Below are 19,909 nucleotides of genomic sequence, written 5' to 3'. Positions count from 1 at the left end.
GTATTTGTATTGTAAAGGAAGGTATTGAACCGTCAACAAGGTGTCTAGACTATCGCTAGCATAAGTCAATTAACACCAGACTCAGAGGACAGAGAATTCCATCCATCTCGAGACTCTAATATTGAGCTTTAGTTACTGAAAATCTTCACTACAGAACCATGGTCCACGTTACTGCTCTACTCCGTAGCAATGTCAACACACCCAGCGGCAGGTGTTCCTTGTCCACAAGACGCAAACCTCCATAGTCACGACGCAACACATCCCGATACATCTGCAACGCCCACCGAACCTCTTTCGTCTTACTACCTGAATTGTTCAGATTGACGCCTAGCTCGTGCTTCAGGGTCCGCGAAACATCGGAGTCCAAGGCTGGGCTAATGTCGCGTGGTACAGTCCTCAGCGCCACGTAAGCCTCCAACAAGGCACTACTCGTCAAATCCCTGTGTTTTGCGTATTCTTCGAAGCTGAAAAAGCTTTCGAGCTCCTCAGTCGAAAGCAGGTTCTTGAACGTATCAGAACTCATACTTCCTGCGGCCTTTACGGCTTCATTTATACGGCTGTCGACGCTTGCCAGAGCGTCGAAGTCCTTCTTGTATCGCTTATATGTATCTTTTTCCGTATCAAAGAATTGCTGGATAATTGATGTCGGAGACTTCTTTGCAATGCTTTCCCGAATCATCAGAATAGGCAGGAAGGGATTCCGTAGACCAAGTCCTCCCAAGCGTTCAGGCAAATGGACGAACGCATCAGGTACATCTACCCCAAAGCGATCCTTTATCATATGCTTGATGTGACTCACAGCTCCATGACTGCTCTGTGATGAATCTGACGCCACGGGGAATAAGAACTTCTGCATCATCTGGTAAGTCTCGAGGATGCTCTCAACATGATGCAGACCAAAGCAGTGTGCTGGTTCACCAAAGGTATGACTGAAAAACCGTCCCATGCAGCTGTTCCACGTCTGCACCCATTCCAGCACACTTATGCATCCGTCTAATTGCTTCTTCAGCTGCTTCATATGCCCCTCTACCTCCGCACGGTCGATCTCCCAGATCCCAGACTTGGGATCGAGAGATAAATGCCCAACTCGGACTGGGCCCTCAGGCAAAGCGCTGGTAACATCGGCATCTCGCTCTTTTTCTCCCTCGGTTATGTACACAGACCCAGTTTTCCCCCTGTTGAAGGTGAGGCCGAGGATTTTGGCATACTTGTTCATAGCAGCCCAAGCCCGCTTGCAGTGTATTGGTTCACCACATAGCCATAGGTCGTCATGCAGTCGGTACAATAGCATGCCGTCCTGCTGATTGACCACAACATCCATGACGAAGAGAACAAGCTCGCCAAGAAGTTTCTCTGGCGCGTGAGCCATCGGGACTCCACGACGACGCACTCTTGGACTACCTGTCAACGGCGAATCTGGGGAGGACTGCACGTTGAGAGGCGCCTGGAGAACCTTCTTGAAGAACGAAATGGCGGCTTCAGTATATCCAAAGAATCGCATGGTAGCAAAGATAGTTGTATGCGACAAGCCCGTGGCGAACCACTCGAGATCGGTCTGTATCAGCGACACTTCACCCTTCAAAGTTTTTTGCACGGTTGCCTCTGTAGCGAGTGTTCGCAGTATGCTCTGCTTAATGTTGGGTTTCTGGGAGGTGTCTTGCTCCTCTGTGGGATCGGTATAGCCACCAGCCCCAATCGTCTCAACATCCTCCGGCAGCTGTGACATGAAAAACTCATTTACGTACTGTCTTCTTCTCTCGTTCGCGAGATTTGAGGCAGTAGTAGCTCCGGCGGCCAAGTAATACATGCGGCGCTGCTTCTCGTCGAGGCTTGGATCTGACCCGGTGTTCCATCTCCAGAAGTTATTCTCCCAAATAAAGCTGTGGAGAGCCTGTTTCAGAGCAACGCAACACTTGATCCCGATGTAGTGGATTAGAATTGCTTGCAAGACATCCTCGTCCATCCAGATTCTGTATTTACCATTCAGCTGCTGACGAGGAAGAACGGGAACTAAGGCAATTGAGTTAATTATGTCATCCGTAGCCAGGAAAGAACAATTCTGGAGGACTTACTGCCTTTCTCACCAGCATCCCATTCCCAGCTGTCGATATTGGAGAAGCGCATATTGAGTACATCAGCGATCTCTCCCAAGACAACCGGTTTTTCAAGAAAGTCCCGAAGAATGGCCTGTTTCTGGTCGCTGAGTAAATCCTCAGCGAGTAGCCCATTGATACACCACGTAAGTGTCGTAGAATCAAAAGGCGCTTTTTCGCCAAAGATTTCATCACAAGAGTCGCCGATTGTCTCTCTCAGAGCCTTGAGCGACTTGGCACCCTCTTCACTCTGTTCACCTTGAAACAACTCATTAAGGTAGAGGTCAATCTCAACTTCATCAGTCTCCAGCGGTTCAAAGACCACACGCTCAAACTTGTCGCACAACTCCTGCAGTCTCTCCTTCTGCCGATCCAAAACCTCGTAGGATTCTTCCTCCGAGGCTGGACGGTCGCTAAGAGAGGCAGTCATCCATTCCGTGATAAGCCGAGCGTAGAGGTGGCCCAGTGCTAGTTTCCGACTTGGGACTTCTAGATGCGACCTGAGTAGTTCTTCATGGGCCTGCATTAACTCGCTTGGAACAGATACATCGTATTTTGACTGACTGAGCCAGTGCTTGATGTTTTTGACAGCAGGGCTTTTGAAAGCCTCGGCATTGAGGTTCTCAACTCCCTCTAGGAGAAGCTTGATTCTTGCAGTTCGATCAACTTCTTGATTGGCCTCTTTTAGGATTTTATCCTTTCGTGATTCGTAAATAGTTCGCTGCTTTTCAAGTTCACTGATCTTAGTGTGGGTGATTCCTCCAAGGGTTTGTGAGAGTGCAAAAAAGGAAGATGTCATCTTTGATAGTTTTTGTGTGCTGTACTTTCCGAAAAGATATAAAGTGTTCACTTGAAAGACACTCAGCGATTTAGGAAAGGTTCGGGTAATAAAGAGAAAGACAAGAGACGCTTCTCGTAGGTTCTCCAGAACAGAAAGCGGTGTGAAGCTGGATCAGGCAACAGCGCTAAGCAAAAGCAATTGGTCGGGGCGCATATCTTGAGGTGGAGTGAAGACATGCACGGAGACCTATCACCTTTTTGCTAGTGTACGTGAAACAGTGAACTACTCACGACCAACATACAGTGCCGTAGGGTCCAGATCCTTCGTCTGACACGGTGTGAATGGTTCGTTGAAACGCTGGAAATGTACACGTAGTCAGTAAAAATGAGTGAAGATCGAATGGCGAGGGGAAATGTTCTAGTTGCGGATGTACTCTAGTATCTTCTGTAGAGCGATGCGATCTCCTTCCATTATCCCGGCAAGGTTCTTAGGCACCCATCCCTCCGTGTAACCGCCACCAAAATCAACAAGCCAAGCATCCTGATTCACATCAATTAGGATGTTATCCGGTTTGGCATCACCCCAAACAATTCCAGCATTATGTAGTTGTCCAATAGCCTCCTGAATTTGTACAGCCCATCCCTCCCTTAATGAAACTTCTGTGCCCGGTTGTACTGCGCACGAAAGTGTCATACGCTTACAGTCAATATATGTAAGTAAAAGACCATAGATAACACATTAGTTGTTACGGGCTAGGCCGTGGAGGCGTGAAACTTTCACTTTGAGGTCAAGTTGTGCTCTTTCGATCTTCCCATATGTGTGCAGCTCGTTTTTGATGGACTGCGTATCGCCACAGCGGGCGAGCTTAAGGAATGAAATCGTCCCGTCGTTCAAAAGGACCTTGCTCGGCGTATGAGAGGGCGGGCCGATCACTTTCTCATGACAAATCTGCACTTCAGATGGATCAAAGGGCTTCCATGGCGTACAGAGTTCATCAGGAACGGAGATACCGAATGGAGATTGGTGTTCGGCGTCTCTGTCTAGCTGCGGTATACGATCATCTGAAACCGTTTGGAAGGTGTAGATGAAAGTCTCGGGGTTGAAAAAGCCGTCCAAGGTCTGTGGCGCTGCCGGGTCTGGAGTGGGCAGTTCCCGGAAAATGGGGAGCAGAGGGTCGACAATCCAATCCCAGAAGTCCTCGACAGTTACACCATCTAGCTCGAACTCTTCGGCAACTTGCAAGAAGAAGAGATAACGCTCTTTCAACTTGAGCGACTCAGAAAAGTTGTCGGCAGAGAGATTTATAATAAAGCGTTTGTCTTTGCACATAACCACCAGCTCTGAATCTGTGTTTCTATCGCTGAAAGTGAACTGGATTACACTCCATCCCAGTGGTGTTTGAGGCGGTGGCAGTGGGTTTTTAGAAGTGTCGGATGTCATTTCTTGGAAACAGTGTATCGATACGAATCGTTGTATGATATCTGGGCGGTGAATGTGTTAAGCTGTGTTCCCAGAGCTTTGTTTGGAAGCGGGGTCGAGCTACTGGCCAGCGAAATGACCACTTTAAGCGGCACAAGCTTAGGCAGTACACCTGCCCGGCCTCAGTGTGGTAGAAAGAAGAGGCTGTAATTACTTAGTCAAATTTCGCGTGATAAGTACCGACAGAATGAAGGCGGACAGGGCTGAGACTGAGAGGCACACATTCGTCGTTTCTTGGCCATGAGATTTTGTAGCTAACAACGGCATCATTTGCAACGGTTTGCCGTCCGGTATCGCATAAACAATTCGACATAAATCCTCAACTGTATCAACTACCATTATATGTTTTTGTGGATTTGTTTTACTAAACTACACTGCGACTTCAGCTACTGAAATCAGATAGGCTACAAAGATTATCTTGGAGCAGTTGTGTGGGTAGCTGGCATACTGCCTGAACCGACTTTGTAAGAGTCTTGAGTTGATAGAAGCCACAGCTCATAGCTCACATCATACGCCTCGCACGTTCGGCTGCTGAAGACTGTAGAGCTCCGACAAAGTCGCCTTCATAGAAGAACAAGAAATAACAGCTTCTAGAGCCCCTCATGACATCTATACCTCTCTCCAATACCATCGTTAGTTTAAATCTTTGGCTGTAGGAGACTAGCGGTCTGTCAAATCTGTCAAGCATGACTTCTTGAAACCATTGGCGCAAGATACCATCCATGTCCCGAGCGTCCATTGCAGATCGACTGCCCCCGTGACGCAGTCTCTCTTTCGATGGCGACTGAATGTCGTGGAAGATGTCAAGAGTCACCTTGCTAGGTAGTCCACCAAATTCTACGGAAACATCGCAGGCGGCATTTTCCACGCGGGCACCGAGTAGGAGGTTGGATGATATCGATTTTGATCCTTTATAATAAGTCATCATGATTGTACCAACTCCAATAACTCCCTCCTGAACATTCAGTGTAATTGTGCCTACTGCTGAGTCCAAACTCATATCTGCTCCATACAAGTGCTGAAAGTGCCATTTTGGCAGCAGGCTGTTCCTGATAGACTTCCCGCTGAAAACGGGCAGGAAGTGTAGTGTTCGTTCATCATCAAAGTCAGGGATGGTTTCATTATCCAGGAGTTCTTCGCCACCGAAACAAAAGTCCCCTGTCACAACAAGGGCTTCGATTGAAAATAGCCCCGCATGAGCTTCTGATATAGTCATGGGTCGAGGGAGGGATGGGATTCGCGAGACGTGGAGCAAGTCTCCTATCCTGCGTCCCGCAACCCTTATACATGCTCCTTGTAGATACTCATGCGGTTCGGCGACTAAGCGTCTCGAAGTAGCTTGCAGCACGACGACCCAATTGGAAATCCAGTGGGTGCTTGTTGGTGTGGTCATGGTGGGCAGCCGAATTGAGAGCCCAGCATTGGTCATGGAATAGATGGAGATTTCGTGACTGATGGCTGGACAGAAATCCCCAGCGGCCTCAAAAGTCGTTGGCCATGGCGCAAGAAGACTGCCCCAGTCCTTCGGGACATCCGCGTTCCACTCCCAGCAGAAAATGGTGTGATCATTGCTGGTCTTCATGATCTCTTCCTGAAGCCGGAAAAATGCTCTTTTCCCTTCCCCATACAGCAATGGCATGTTGATACTAAATATACCAAGCATGCAGTATGCCATATCTTCAGTCCGTGTAGTCGTTCGTCTTGACAGCCAAGACATTCTTTCGGCAACAGAAGCCTTGTGTATACTTGATTGACCCGTGAGATAGGCGCCACGAATCTGAGTAATTGATGTAATCAAAGTGGTCAGGGATCCATCGTTTTTGCCAATTTCGGACCAATCCGCAGCATAAAAGATCAGATGTTTTGGTGCTATGAGCTCTTGTAGTGTCCAGCCTCGACTAAACCAACGACTTCTCTCGATTTGAGAATTTAGTACGTCCTCGGGTTGATTCGCGGTAGGAACATCAACAAGGTAGGCAAAGCAGACTTCTGACTTCTGATAGTATGCAAACATCGAGTTTATCGCTTCTGACAACTCTGCTGAGCTGCTCTTATCGATGCAATTTGTATCGACCCATAGCCACTCTAACTTGTAATTTGAAGCTTTATTGCATGCTTTTACAATCTTCGAATATCCGTGTTTCTGAATGGCTTGCTGACGGTTCTGCCAGTCTTGACAGGTAACTTCTTGGTCACCCCAAGCATGAGACAGGATCGCATAAGGCGGCGTGTTTTCGTTGAAGAACTCATGGAGTTCTAGGGTTTGCGTATTGATTAGCCGCATTGGGTATGAATAAGGTAATGAATATCCGTTTCAAAAGAAAGGCGTAAATACTCAGCATGTCGGCACTGAGAAATTGAACAATATATGATGAAGAGCGGGGTAAGGCATAAACAGCTGAGTCTGCCTGATAACTGTTCCTGCACGTCTGATTTGCTGGCGATGTAATTCGCGTCACAGCCTTGTTAGGATTTTTACTCGCCCATAGCCACAGCCAACAGGCTAACGGATATTCATAGCTCAAGGCAGACAGGGCCTCTCGGCCAATCTACAATACTACCAGCCTCATCAGCTGTAATGGGTCATGAATCTTATGAGGCTGAATTTACAAGTAATACTTCAGCAATCAAAGTGTAGTTGGCTTTAATTTGATACTAAGATGGTGTTGCGTGATGTAAGGAGCCGAGGCCTCTCTAATTGGTCAAATTGGGCCCACTACGTGATCTGGCTTAGGCAGCTGGGTAAGGCCAATCTGACCGCCACCTTTGATTGAATTAAACAAATCTCTTTTAATCAAAGCTGTCATACTCATGGTGACCAATCTGCGCTCTCTAAACCAGATAACTCTAACTTTAAGCCAATGCAAAGGGTCAACAATCCAATCCCAGAAGTTCTCGATAGCAATGCAAGGAGAACTTTTCGCCTTAGGATCATCTGAGACACACCATCATCGGACCCTCCTCGATGAGATCTGAGACCGTGAGCCGTTCTTTAATGCAAGGAGACATTTTCCCTTGCGGCGCTCTCGCTGCGATCTTCAACGCTTAGCCAAAAATGCTTTAGTATGATTCAACACTTCCGGGAATAGGAGGGCAGGGTCACACTGCACACTGCTGATTTTAATTGTGTATGGGAAGACATAATAGCTTGCCCCTCAGCCACCCGATACTAATACCAAGCAATTTCTTGATAATAAAAGAGAAGGCTGTTTCTGGGCTTGATCCATTGTAGCCTTCTTCATCGCAACGGCATCCGGGAGATAACGACACCATGGACGCACCACCAGTCACCATCTACAACCTCCCAACTAGCCCAGCCAGGTGGGACTGGGTTGGAGTATTCTACGTTGACCTTTGCGTCGTTTGGACCCTCCTGGTTCTTTTTGGTATGGCTTTCTGCTGGAAAAACCGCAGCAATCCATTACTCAGACTCCGCGGCCTCCTTCTTTCGTTTTCTGCGATTGTTCTCCTTCACATCTACTGGATCCTCGGCCAGATCGTGTACACAGTCGGACCTACCATACCTATAGTTCTGGCATATGACATACAGTACTTCTTCATGGGAATCTGGTTCCCTCTCGGCATTGCTCTTTTCCACGCTAGCAACAGCCGACTTCTTCATGTAGCTAAGCTGCAAAAGAAGTATAGCAGCGCACGCTTGAGAGACCAGTTTAATGCGGTACATCCTCGCAATTCTTGGCTGTGCCGATTTAGAAGCTTGGAATATACCAAAAAGCTGTTGGTCCTCACAGGGATTGGTATGGTCGTCCAGGTCAGTTAGCCTTGCTTTGTCATAGTGGACTAGGTGAAACGCTGACTGAGGCGAGTAGGTTATCCTAACAGTCGGCATGTGGTTAGCATGTCGCAAATACCATCCTACCTATGGTATTCCGGGTACCGAGATCAAGAGTCAGACACTTCCTGAGCAAATAGTTGAGTTGGGCCGGGGCTGGGAGTGGTGGCCCTCTGTGCTCTGGCAAGTAGTTTGGACATGGATGGTGAGAACCCTTCGAGCTGATACTGTTGTCCCCGGCTAACCTTTCGTTCGTCAGGTTGCACCCTTTCTGCTTTGGAGGACATGGAACATCCGCGATACTACGGGGTGGCGAACCCAAACGATCGGCTGCTGCCTCTCCAGGTGAGTACCTAGCCATTTGCACGATACAATATATTCGAGTCACTTTACCGACAGTAATCAACAGCCTACACGCAACACCTATGTTCTTGATTGCAAGCTATGTACCAGCGTTCGCGCCTGTCAACTTCTACTTCCCTCCAAGCTCATGGTAAGTTCACAAATACCCATACGACCAATCACTCACCAAGTCTAGGATTCACGTCTCAATCTTTCTTATCGAGATCTTTGCTGTATTCGTCCCTGCGTTCCAAGTCATCAAACAACGTATCCTCGTCAAGCGCATCGAAAGTCTGAATGTCGAGTGGTATGCCACGTCCTCAACTTCCACTCTCCAAGAGCTCAATGATCTACGAAGAGGTTCTCAGGTAGCTACTCGTATCGGCGAAAAGGGAGGATATGAATCGTCAGATCAAGAGATGAAAGATACCCTCCTGACAATCAGCGCCTTCAACTACACCCTCAACAGCAATCCTGGACCCCTCCAAGACTTCTCAGCGCTGAACGACTTTTCTGGAGAGAACATTTCTTTCTTGACTGAGGTTACTAGGTGGAAGATCTCGTGGCGTGCAGAGCCAGACGAGGCAGATGTTCGCGATGCGTATAATGCTGGACTGGATATATACGCCACATTCATCAGTCCTCGCGATGCCGAGTTTCCGCTGAACCTTGGATCCGCAGATCTCAAGTACATGGAAAAGATGTTCGAAGGAGCTGCACGAGAGACATTTGGACAAACGAACGTGCACCCAGCTGTACCGTTTGAAACCACGATGTCCCTTGAGTCAGCACCAACTTTAGTCATGGAGAGGCCTAACTATAGTGGGATTATCCCTGCCGAGTTCGGACCTAATGTCTTCGATTCCATTGAGCAACACATCAAGTATCTCGTTTTGACGAACACATGGCCAAAGTTTGTCAAGGAAATGCAGGCACGGAGGCGCTCTGGGGAAACAACACGGAGTGGCTATTCGGCTTCATCCGAGACATCTATTGTCAGTCGACTTTCAAGCAAGATGTCCAAACTCTTCTATCATATTGGCTAATGATGGCTGGATCTCTACATACCTATCATTAATACCTGATTTCCAATGATAAAAGGTTGATAACTGTAATCAAGGTACAATTGAGAGTCTACTATGTAATGATTGTATCGCTTCCTGGTTGCCCTTTGGCTCTCACCGTGAACCTCATTCCTCTTGCCGTGATATGCTCCATACCAGCGTTACAAATGCATGCTAGTGAATGAGTAGGTCTGCCATATCTTGTCCCAAGTCTAGCTTGACGCCAATGTTAGTCTCCCCAAATTAGGACAGATCACGTGCTGTCTAGAGCTTAGATCCGATCGGTTTAGTAAATTCTGATTCGTTATCTCAACCTCCTTCTTCCACTTCTCATGATGCGTAAATACATGAGCAAGCGGCAAAGACCCTGCGACTTCTGCCGCTCTCGTAAAACTGCGTGTCGAATCGAGTCCTCCCCTCCATGTCGGTTATGTCAGCAATACGGGAAGGAATGCACTTTTGTGGAGGCCGCCCGACCTCGGAAGAGGCAACAAACAGCAGAGACAAGCCCTGAATCTCATGATGCAGAGGATGCGATTGGACCATCGAGTGGAATTGCAGAAGAACCTATCTCGTCCGTTAATCACGACGATATCTCGCCGGCGGAATCAGGCGGCTTTCCCGACATCAACATGGACTTCCTTCACGATCTTGACATAGAAGGTTCTGAGTATCAGTTCATGTTCCAAACACCAGTTAACAACCCTCCATCCACCGCGGCTGACTCACTAGATGGGCCCAGCAAGACATATCCGTTGCTGGATGGATATGAGAATATTCACCCAGAAACCCTTGGGCTCAGTGGAGATATGGATCCTTATCTGCTCCAGCGCTATCAATCAGATGAGCATGGTACCTTCAAGTTCAAGCAGCTCGCCATTAGATCAGTGAACAGCAACCCGCCAGTTCAGTTCCTTGTTTCGCAACCATCGCTGTTTGCCCAAAGTCGAAGAGAAGCAGGGCACAGCGGCGTTCCTATATCTGCGCAAAGAGCGGAACTCGAGAAGACTGTCTCTCAAAATATGGGCAAAAGGTTGATAAGTCTTTACGACAGATTTATTGCACCACATTACCCGATATTCTCAACAGAGTCTCCTCCAGATCCTGTAACGAGTTCGCCTTGTTTGTTGGCAGCCATCTACTCAATTGCACTACCTTTCGCCATGTACGACGACCAACTCTGCATTGACATAGCGTATGACTCACCTGATGCCGAAGACCTGGCCCATCTCATCAATACCGCGATTGCTTTCGACATTCACTCACCAAATATTGCCACTGTGCAAACTCTCTTCTTACTTATAGTCAGACCTTCCTCGAACCCCCTTGTATCAGATGCATCGTATCGATGGACCACAATGGGAACGCTGGTCTCAGCAGCTACAAACATCGGGCTCCATCTTGACCCCTCCCTCTGGAATATCCCATCGGCTCAAATAGCTGCTCGACGTAGACTGTCCTTCTTCATCTTCGCGATGGATAAGTGGTTAGCAGCCGCTTTGGGAAGGCCACCTCATATCAGCCGCGAGAACTGGTTGGTAGACGAGCTGTCGGCTCACGATGAACTTGCTTCTAGCCTCGATGCATCGCAGTGGACCAGCATAACGTCCTTCTCGGCTCTCACATCCTGTCTTGGTAATACCCTTGACCGGCTTTAGTAAGTCTTGGAGCTTTCTGCTACCAACTCTCATTATTTGAGGCTGACGCATCTCTAGCTCTCTTCGATCATCAAGTCTAAGTCGGAGGCCAGAAGAGCTACAAACAACTGTGTTTGAACTTTCAGGGTCTTTGGAACGTATTCAACCCGATAGAGCAAGCTCAATTGATTCCGATAGCGACAGGTCGATGCCTGGAATGGCCATCAAACTCGGCCACTATTACACACAACTACTAATACTGCGCGCTGCAGTTCACGCCCAAGATTCTCACCCTTCAGCATCCACTTTAGATCAATGGTCTCCGCGCGAGAGCCTGATGATAGTCCTGGAACAATATTCTGACTTTCTCAAAACTCTGAAAAGCGATGAAACAGCAGAACACTGGCCCCCTTGGTGCCAAAGTGCATTCTCGTCACTCTGCTTTGCCATGTTATTCATGTTTGTCTCAGCCACTACATACGAAGAAGCACTCTCATCGATGGAGCTTCTCCAAGCGACGCGGAAGCAAATGCGTCTCAAAGCCAATGCTTTTGTAGTCATTCGACTGGGTCTACTGAGGATGGATGCCATATTCTGGCGAGGGGTCGACCAAGTTCTCAAATTGGAACCGCATGTGAAGCTTGCGTTAGACGCGTCAAAGCAGGCAACATAAAATTACAGATCTATATACTTTTGCTTACAATAATGACCTGGTCGGAAGGGTGCTCAGAATGTCCTCGATGCTCTTGACGGCGTCCAATGCCATACCGTAGCCAGCTTGGAAGCCTGTACCACCTGCACCGTAATTATGCACAATCACACGTCTTTCTCCATTAACGGGAATCTCATCGCGTTCAATTCTTGCGCCGCCTTCACGAGATGGTCGCATGCCCGCAAATGCAGCCAAGACCTCGGGTTCCTTCTGCTGCAGCTCTTTGCTTAGCTCTGTTGTTCTCTGGAGAATGGACTCGCTCTCTGAGGAGTACGTTGCGCTATCACTATCATCTTATTAGTCTTTTTCTAAGCTCCAGTACCAAGAGACTTACTCGTTGCCCTTCTGCATGTATCCTCCCAAGATGACATTTCCATTTGATCCAGGTCTAGGGATGACATACGTCTCGTAGTCCTTGCCATGACGCATGACGTTGGTACTCACATGCGATGCCCGAACGAGAAGGACTTGGCCTCGAGTTGGATAACACTTCTCGTCTTGCACGCCTGCAAGCGTCTTTGCTGCGTTACCCGTGCAGTTGAAGACAACTTTTGTAGCCGGATTCTCGTATGCCTCATGGATACTTCCGAGCTTGCGGCGGATAAATCGCACGCCGTATCCCTCTCTCAGCTTCTTGTACAGGTACAAGCAGTGAGCTGGTGCGTTGACGGTCAATGTGGTGAACGCACAGCCGAATTTGACGCCATCAGGGAGCTCTTGAGCGGACAAAGCTCGGAACTATGGGCCGTTAGAACTCTTTATATAGTCAGTGATCTTATTGTTAACTCACGTCGTCAAGATAGTCGGCCATAGCCTTGATCTTGTCATGCGGGACGTTATCATCCCAGAACTCAATTGAAGGCGTCCTTTTCACAAAAGACTTGTCAGAGTCTTCTGCGGCCAGTTTCTTGAGGTGTGCATAGCCGTGACGATCCCATTTTATCGCGTTGGCATCGGTGCCAGAAATGGCGGAAAAGTTGCAGCCAGCCCTGATCTGTTAGTATATATCGCGGCTCGAACTTGTGAGAGACTTACCAGGGAGATGTGTATGACGGCGAAGTGTCGCCGGGGAGGTATTCGGCTATGACTGTGATGTTCTTTCCGTAGCCTTGCTGGGAGAGAACGAGAGCAACGTCGAGACCAATGATTCCCGCGCTGCCCTTGTCAGAGACGGCTCATGAGTTATGATGAGGCGACTTACCCGACGATGACAATACTATCAGACGCCATTCTTGATCTCAAGATATATAATTGACAAATAAATCCAAGTGAAAGTATTGATTAGATAGAAGAAGTTCTTGCTGCGAAGGGCGCTTGAGATTTATCTTAGGCTACTCAACCTTTTCACGATGCCAGCTACCAACCGCGGACAAATCCGATTTGGCCTAGTGTCGGCCAACCCTTGTCCATCTTTGTCGGCGTCGAATGTGATTGGTGGCGTTTGCGCAGTTGGCCGCGGGAAACATCGCCACGGAAAAGATTGTTGGATCTAGAGATATGAATCGTACGATGACTCAATAACCATCAGCGGCGACTGGCGAAATGTGTTTCAATAAAGAAGAGAAATATCAACCATTTAATTGACATAAGTCACTCTCATTTAGTCAGGGGAGGCAAGAAAACTCGGGACACTGCTTTTGAATGATGTAAAGACTTAGGTCAATTAACTCAAGCCCAGCATAGCTTTATTGACTTTTGGCCGTATACTGAACTCATTCTAACATCTTATAATAAAGCTTGATGCTTTCTTGCTCCTTGAGGCTTGTTAGCTATTGCTTGTATATTGGAGTACTCAATGTCGGTCCTTACGCTGCAGGGTAGCCAGTCGCACTGGGGTCCAGCAAATAAGCCTTTAATTCAGAGCCAATGATCAATGGTTTACAAATCGTTCATAATAAAATGCCATCGGGGTAGAGACTGAGTCAAAATACTTGATGCTCTATGAAATTATCTTGTGGACATTTCTTAATAACTTGGCCGTATCCTCAATGAACTCAAAGGCCCTAGCCAAACCTCTCTCTGGATGGTTGTAATGCGCAAAAGCATGAGGGCAGCCGGCATAGCGCTTCACCGTAACCTCGTTCCCACCATTCCTCAGTAACTGCCCATAATACTCTCCTTCATCTCTTTCGAGATCAAACTCCGCAGTGACAATATGCGCCCGAGGAAGATCCTTGAAGTTTGGGGCGATAACTGGAGTAAGGATCCACTCGTTATTCAATTTATCCTCCAGCTCATCTGTTCAACACTGTCAATACCATCTTCTCTTACGAATAAAATGATTGTGCTTACCAGCGTCCTCGCCAACGAAATATTTCAAGAACCATTGCTCTCGCCCAAGAGGCCCCCATGGAATATCCTTCAACTGCAAGACACTCTCATATGGACAGTTCTCTGCAGTGAGTTGTTTTATCTTTGAGTTACAGTAGCGCATGTCTGTAGCCGGGACAATCAAGAGCTGCAACTTGATGTCGATGCCCTCGTCGCGAGCAAAATGACCCAAAACAGCAGTCATATGTCCACCTGCTGAAAGACCTCCGAACGAGACGCTTTGTGGGTTAATATTAAGCTCAGTCGCGTTGTTTATGGTCTGTATCCAGTTAGAGAAATACTTTGGAAAGTAAAACTCGGACTCACCCATTTTACAGCGTCCCAGCAGTCATATATGGCTGTTGGATACTTGTATTCCGGGCCCATACGATAATCAACATCGATGACTTTGACGGAAGCCTTATTGCACATGTGTCGACACCATGCTGCTTCAGACTGAAGACCTCCTAGCACCCATCCTCCACCATGGAAGTTCAGATGAACAGGAAACGGCCCAGGTCCTTCTGGAGTATAGATTCTCACAGTGATCGAGCCCTCTGGTTTCGTCATTGGGATTTGCCTATCTTCAACATGGAAGACTTCTGGACCTTTGTATGTTGGATAGGTGAAGCTGTATTTTGCAGGATTGAGGCGATATTCCTCGATGCTGACTTCATCTGCCCGAACCATGGAACTTCCATGAGTGTTCCATAGTTTTCGCCATTCGGGATCAAGACCAGGGTATTCAACCGGTCCTATTTCCAAGCGTTTCAAGCTTGGAAATGAGGCTGTGGCCTCTTCAATTGCTGTCGTAGTATATGACATGGTCAAGATAACAAAGATAATAGTCGAAATCAACAAGTTTTCACTAGATAAATTCGATTAATACGCCCTTTTTTAAGAATACTTATTTTATCTCCCATCTAAACCGCCTCCAACATCGGCGTCACTTCTGATTGGCGGCGTTCTCAACGCCGATCAGCCACGCTATCTCCCAAGATAGCGCCAGATAGGCCGTCGAACGCCGCCTATCAGAACCCACAGCAATGACCCCGCGTTATCTCCCAGCAGGATGGGTCTGTCGGTCCGGGGTAAAGTTCTCCAACTCATGATGTTTATATACAGGGCGTCGCATCCCGAGAAATGAAGAACCCACCATCATACGAGAGTCGGACCATCTATTTGTTACCTAGACTGAGATTGAGAATATGACGACTGAAGTTAACATGGAGAAGAAGATTGAGAGCAATGCTGGCGATGCAAAGAGCATTGCGGGACGGGAGGAGCAGTGGCGAGGGTTGAGGAGGGTTCCCGATAAGTTGCCAAAGATTGCATTGTTAATCTTGGCTGTCGAGGTAAGACCAAAGACTCCAGAACGATTCAGAGACTGGGAATTGAACTGACTGACGGATGTAGCTCGGTGAGCGATTTACCTACTTTGGTCTTTCTGGACCGATCCAGAATTACATCAAGTTTGTCACAATCACGATGCTTCACCTCTTACGATACTAACAGTGCTTAGCAACCCGTACGACCCCGGCTCCGACCTTCCAGGCGCCCTTGGAAAAGGTCAAGCTGTCGCAACAGCCCTCGGCAACTTCTTCAAGTTCTGGGCCTATGCCTCAACAGTCATTGGCGCTATCGTCGCTGGTAAGCCTCTCAAGCAGCATCATGCACTCAGCCCTTGTCTAACCGTAAATATTTAGACCAGTATCTCGGAAAGTTCAGAGCCATCTGCTGCGCCTGCGTCATCTATGTCATCGGCCTCGTCATTCTCGTCTCGACTTCAACACCCACGGCTCTCCTTAATAACGCTGGCCTTGGTGGTCTTGTCGCTGCTATGATCACCATTGGCCTTGGGACAGGAGGAATTAAGGCTAATGTCACGCCGATGTGCGCTGAGCAGTATCAGCATTCGCACCCCGTTCTCAAGACCCTGAAGTCAGGAGAGGAGGTCATCGTTGATCCGGAGCTCACCGTGCAAAGGCTCTTTATGTGGTAAGACAGGTGTACCCAGTCAAGTATATGTACCCGCTAATCAACGTCAAGGTTTTATTGGGTCGTCAATATTGGAGCTCTTTCACCGCTCATCACGGTCAATGTTGAAGCCCATCATTCGTTCTGGCTGGCGTACTTGGTTCCATTGATGTAAGTCCAATGCCGCTGACCCAGGCTCACCTCGGAAACTAACTTTTCTCAAACAGTGCCATTCTCATTTCCGCCGCTGTGTTCATCTCAGGCCGAAACAAGTACATCCGCGTCCCCCCAGTTGGTTCAGCCATTCTCGACGCCTGCCGCACAACTAGCATCGCCATCAAGGAGAAGGGCTTCGATAATGCACGACCATCAGTCCTCAGAGCAACAGGCCACAGTGACAAGTACCCGTTGGCTAGTCAAGAGAGATACACCGATGAGTACGTCGGTGATGTTCAGCGGGGACTCAAAAGCTGTAAAGTACGTATTCAGTCAGTTTCGTTACCATTAACGTAAATGCTTACAATTGCGCCTAGATGTTCTTGTTCTTCCCATTCTATTTCATCTGCTGGAACCAGATGTGGAACAACCTCATTTCCCAGGCTGGAACCATGGCTCTTCACGGAACACCAAATGATCTTCTGCAGAACCTCGATCCCATTGCTCTTTGCTTCTTTATTCCTTTCCTCGACTGTAAGTACACTTTCGGCAATAGTCATCTGCTGTCCCTAACACGACGCTTCAGTAATTGTGTATCCCCTACTGCGAAAGTATAGAATCGACTTTGACCCCGTCACTCGCATCTTCATGGGTTTTATGTTCGCCTCAATCTCCATGGCATACGCATGCGTTCTCCAACATTACATCTACAAGTCACCACCAAACAGCATCCACGTCTGGATCCAAGCACCATCCTATATCCTCGTGGCGTTGTCCGAAGCCTTTGTTATCATCACAGGTCTCGAGCTAGCCTTCACTCAAGCTCCCAAGAAGTAAGCCTTCACATCCCTTTGTTTTGATGTGTGTACTGACGAGGCTTCTTAGCCTCCGATCTGTCATCTCAGCTCTGTTCTGGCTGACCATCGCCGTTGCTGCTGCGATCTGCATTGCACTTGGCGCAGTCTCGCAAGACCCGTATCTGGTGTGGATGTATGGAGCCGTAGGAATTTCAGGGTTTATTGCAGGTTGCGCATTTTACGCTTGCTTCTATAAAGGGCGGAAACAACATCTTCCCCGAGATGAGATCGTCATCGAAGGCAGTCTAGGAAACTAGGAATTGTAAGATCCTACAGACAAATACCTCGTATAATATAGATCGGCATTTTCGTGCGTATATCCAATCGGCAGAGTAGCAGACCGTCAGTAATGTAAATGTGACCTCGACCTTAGGATCCTGTAAAAGACCAAAGTCCCGATCAAGTCAGCAAGGAATTGCAAAGGAATCATCGGAGCTGATAACATGGGCTGTGTATCCAAGGAGATGTACAAGAACCAGAAGAGAGTTTATGTTTACTAACGTGGCTGCAGGTGACTCGTAGTCGTCGCATAGGATTCTGGTAGATTAGGTTTCACATGATACCAAACCAAGGCAAACTTGCATGGTTTTATCGACTAGATTTAGACTTTACAATGTAAATATCAAGCCCACCTTCTAACGTTTGAACTCAACATGCTACCTGTCCAATTGCTGGCCGCAAGGTTAAAATTTAAGGTGGAAGCTAATACAAAGAACCGTAAATGGCGAAGCAATTAGATCCCAAATTGTACAGGGTGGTAGCCCTAGATTAGGCTCTGGTAGATAAATAAGACTCCATTCACACGCAATTAGATCCCGTACTAACTGAGTTCGTGGTGCTCAATATATACTCTCGGCTAGATGTAGTAACTTTAAATGACAGAACCAGGTCACAATGTAGACATTACGTCAGAAGTCTTGACCAATTACTATGGCATAAATGTACATACAAACTTTGTTGTGATACTCTATTAACCAGAGCCATGGCCTCGAACTGTAGCTTTAAATGTTTGGGCACGCTGAACATTATTTATAAAGCCAGGCTAACCCTCAGCAAGTCAACAAGCAGAACTCTCTCAGGAATAAAATCTTCTTTGACTCCTCATCTGTGACTTCCATCACCGCCTCGTCTTGTCCAGCTGAAAACGCCGATAAAATGGTCCGCTGGCACTCGTTACCTACCGAGATCCGTTGCATGATCTTGGAGGCCCTGGACGCACACCACGGAATCGCACTCTTCGCTTCCGTCTCGAATGAATGGCGAACCTTCATCGAACAGAGGAACTTTTCACATATCAGACTCAACCCCACGTGTCTCGACCACCTCGAACAGCTCAACGACCACTACAGGGGGCAGATTAAGCATCTATGGCTCAATATAGAGCTCAAAGGATATACCTGTCGAGCATGCCGAAAGAGAGAGTCGGCGACATTGTCATATTCTATTGCGGTGATCCTGAGAGAAGCCATCACCAGGTTATTCCGCATCCTGACGACGTGGAGAGAACCTTTGACTCTGGAACTTAACGTTTACTGCCCAAGCGACTCACAGCACTGGTTCAAGAACAGTTACTTCGGAGCTCCTGGCGAAGATAAATTCGAGTGTGAAAAGCCTAGTGAAGATCTCATTCACGATCCCGGTCACGGGTGGGTTCAAGGCAGGGTCACTGAAGCGCCACCAGACGATGCTCTACGACGCCCTTTTGGGCTATCTGAGTTGAGATTTCGAGAGAATCTTCCTTCTGTCAATGCCGTGACGAAATTTGTCCTACGCCGCCAGTGCCGTCAGCAGTTCGATCCTGATGTTATACGATACCTTTGGTCAAAGCTACCAAACCTGGACGAGATCCACTACGAACCATGGCAGTCACACATGAACGTAGTACAGCAAGTATCAGATATGGGTAAGTAAGAAGTAAAAAAAAAGATGTTAAAATGCTGACAGAACAAATAATAGATTTTGTAAGAACAATCCAACATATCCCAGCAAGCGTTAAAAAATTCACCATATTCGAAGATTTTAATGAGAGTTTCCTGGAATTGTATGCACTTGGTAGAGGCATTTCGCCATTCTTAAATCCAGGACGAGTCAGACTTCCTTTTCGCAAACTGGGCGGGGTATTTGCTTTGCGAAGCCAGAGGCTTGAGCATCTTTCCGTCGCTTTCATGATCGATGCCCAGCATTTCTTCGACGCGTGCCAGCCAAGTTGGAGATGGCCTCGACTAAAAACTCTCACATTGACACACCGAGCTTTCTCCAAGGCCGACGTCCATCAGACCAATAAGATCTTCCAAACCGCTGCACAAGTCGCACTCAATATGCCTGAGCTTCAGGCGCTGACTATGTGGCACGGAGAAAGAAGAGAAGCTTGCGCTTTTACCTATCGCAGAGAGCATGGTTCGATATGCTGGCAAGGCACAGTAGATGTGAGGCTGGAGTCGAAGACTCTTGAGGCTTGGGAGAAGGTAGCTGTCACACACGCTGGCAGAGTGCTCACCGTTAACTCAAACGTGTTCATGGAGGATATCACGTCTCATGGGGACGCTATTCATCATTTGGGTCTGCATCATGTCGTTGACAGAGTGTCGCTACAGCAAATACGGATCGAGAATAGGGTCTCTTGGATTTGAGCAACTAGAAGGGTTAGTTTTAGCGATAGATTTTGACTGCATGTTTCACAGGCTCCGTGGGCACTCTACACCTTGAGA

General features: G+C 47.7%; 9 protein-coding genes across 9 annotated transcripts; 4 read left to right on the top strand and 5 right to left on the bottom strand.

The window, feature by feature from the left end:
* Positions 1 to 99: 99 nt before the first annotated feature.
* Positions 100 to 2,892, bottom strand: FVEG_03264 (hypothetical protein; the record flags this gene model as incomplete). Its single annotated transcript, XM_018890879.1, has 2 exons — positions 100 to 2,010; positions 2,073 to 2,892. 2 exons carry the CDS (start codon positions 2,890 to 2,892, stop codon positions 149 to 151), a joined length of 2,682 nt encoding a protein of 893 aa, XP_018747281.1. The 3' UTR covers positions 100 to 148.
* Positions 2,893 to 3,291: 399 nt separating this feature from the next.
* On the bottom strand, positions 3,292 to 4,314 carry FVEG_03265 (hypothetical protein; the record flags this gene model as incomplete). The annotated part of the gene is made up of 2 exons (XM_018890880.1): positions 3,292 to 3,548; positions 3,624 to 4,314. The coding sequence occupies 2 exons, from the start codon at positions 4,312 to 4,314 to the stop codon at positions 3,292 to 3,294; spliced, it is 948 nt and encodes a 315-aa protein (XP_018747282.1).
* A 699-nt stretch (positions 4,315 to 5,013) lies between these two features.
* Positions 5,014 to 6,637, bottom strand: FVEG_15227 (hypothetical protein; the record flags this gene model as incomplete). Its single annotated transcript, XM_018904351.1, has 2 exons — positions 5,014 to 5,021; positions 5,071 to 6,637. The coding sequence occupies 2 exons, from the start codon at positions 6,635 to 6,637 to the stop codon at positions 5,014 to 5,016; spliced, it is 1,575 nt and encodes a 524-aa protein (XP_018747283.1).
* A 987-nt stretch (positions 6,638 to 7,624) lies between these two features.
* Positions 7,625 to 9,534, top strand: FVEG_03266 (hypothetical protein; the record flags this gene model as incomplete). The annotated part of the gene is made up of 5 exons (XM_018890881.1): positions 7,625 to 8,125; positions 8,184 to 8,351; positions 8,406 to 8,491; positions 8,556 to 8,639; positions 8,685 to 9,534. 5 exons carry the CDS (start codon positions 7,625 to 7,627, stop codon positions 9,532 to 9,534), a joined length of 1,689 nt encoding a protein of 562 aa, XP_018747284.1.
* A 343-nt stretch (positions 9,535 to 9,877) lies between these two features.
* On the top strand, positions 9,878 to 11,922 carry FVEG_15228 (hypothetical protein). Its single transcript, XM_018904352.1, has 2 exons — positions 9,878 to 11,209; positions 11,268 to 11,922. Exons 1-2 carry the CDS (start codon positions 9,885 to 9,887, stop codon positions 11,860 to 11,862), a joined length of 1,920 nt encoding a protein of 639 aa, XP_018747285.1. The 5' UTR covers positions 9,878 to 9,884; the 3' UTR covers positions 11,863 to 11,922.
* FVEG_03267 (hypothetical protein) lies at positions 11,841 to 13,161 on the bottom strand. The gene is made up of 5 exons (XM_018890882.1): positions 13,103 to 13,161; positions 12,937 to 13,056; positions 12,692 to 12,890; positions 12,236 to 12,639; positions 11,841 to 12,187 (listed from the first exon to the last, which is right to left on the bottom strand). Exons 1-5 carry the CDS (start codon positions 13,129 to 13,131, stop codon positions 11,887 to 11,889), a joined length of 1,053 nt encoding a protein of 350 aa, XP_018747286.1. The 5' UTR covers positions 13,132 to 13,161; the 3' UTR covers positions 11,841 to 11,886.
* A 679-nt stretch (positions 13,162 to 13,840) lies between these two features.
* Positions 13,841 to 15,036, bottom strand: FVEG_03268 (hypothetical protein; the record flags this gene model as incomplete). Its single annotated transcript, XM_018890883.1, has 3 exons — positions 13,841 to 14,139; positions 14,194 to 14,491; positions 14,539 to 15,036. The coding sequence occupies 3 exons, from the start codon at positions 15,034 to 15,036 to the stop codon at positions 13,841 to 13,843; spliced, it is 1,095 nt and encodes a 364-aa protein (XP_018747287.1).
* A 401-nt stretch (positions 15,037 to 15,437) lies between these two features.
* FVEG_03269 (hypothetical protein) lies at positions 15,438 to 17,458 on the top strand (the record flags this gene model as incomplete). The annotated part of the gene is made up of 9 exons (XM_018890884.1): positions 15,438 to 15,566; positions 15,628 to 15,683; positions 15,734 to 15,861; positions 15,918 to 16,209; positions 16,261 to 16,359; positions 16,416 to 16,665; positions 16,722 to 16,878; positions 16,931 to 17,177; positions 17,230 to 17,458. 9 exons carry the CDS (start codon positions 15,438 to 15,440, stop codon positions 17,456 to 17,458), a joined length of 1,587 nt encoding a protein of 528 aa, XP_018747288.1.
* An 898-nt stretch (positions 17,459 to 18,356) lies between these two features.
* On the top strand, positions 18,357 to 19,831 carry FVEG_03270 (hypothetical protein; the record flags this gene model as incomplete). The annotated part of the gene is made up of 2 exons (XM_018890885.1): positions 18,357 to 19,104; positions 19,158 to 19,831. The coding sequence occupies 2 exons, from the start codon at positions 18,357 to 18,359 to the stop codon at positions 19,829 to 19,831; spliced, it is 1,422 nt and encodes a 473-aa protein (XP_018747289.1).
* Between the last annotated feature and the right edge of the window lie 78 nt (positions 19,832 to 19,909).

This window comes from Fusarium verticillioides, chromosome 5, assembly GCF_000149555.1.
Source record: "Fusarium verticillioides 7600 chromosome 5, whole genome shotgun sequence".
In the NCBI taxonomy this organism is placed as follows: domain Eukaryota; kingdom Fungi; phylum Ascomycota; class Sordariomycetes; order Hypocreales; family Nectriaceae; genus Fusarium; species Fusarium verticillioides.
The sequence above is the reverse complement of the archived record's forward strand: the minus strand, read 5'-3'. Positions and strand labels throughout refer to the sequence as shown.

What these genes read in the sequence shown, in the direction of transcription:
- FVEG_15228 (XM_018904352.1), top strand. Translation starts at nt 9,885, where the DNA reads ATGATGCGTAAATACATGAGCAAGCGGCAAAGACCCTGCGACTTCTGC. An exon ending in AATACCCTTGACCGGCTTTA is followed by an intron (nt 11,210 to 11,267) that starts GTAAGTCTTGGA and finishes ACGCATCTCTAG; the next exon opens with CTCTCTTCGATCATCAAGTC.
- FVEG_03267 (XM_018890882.1), bottom strand. Translation starts at nt 13,131, where the DNA reads ATGGCGTCTGATAGTATTGTCATCGTCGG. An exon ending in CCGTCATACACATCTCCCTG is followed by an intron (nt 12,891 to 12,936) that starts GTAAGTCTCTCA and finishes CTAACAGATCAG; the next exon opens with GGCTGGCTGCAACTTTTCCG. An exon ending in TACATGCAGAAGGGCAACGA is followed by an intron (nt 12,188 to 12,235) that starts GTAAGTCTCTTG and finishes ATAAGATGATAG; the next exon opens with TGATAGCGCAACGTACTCCT.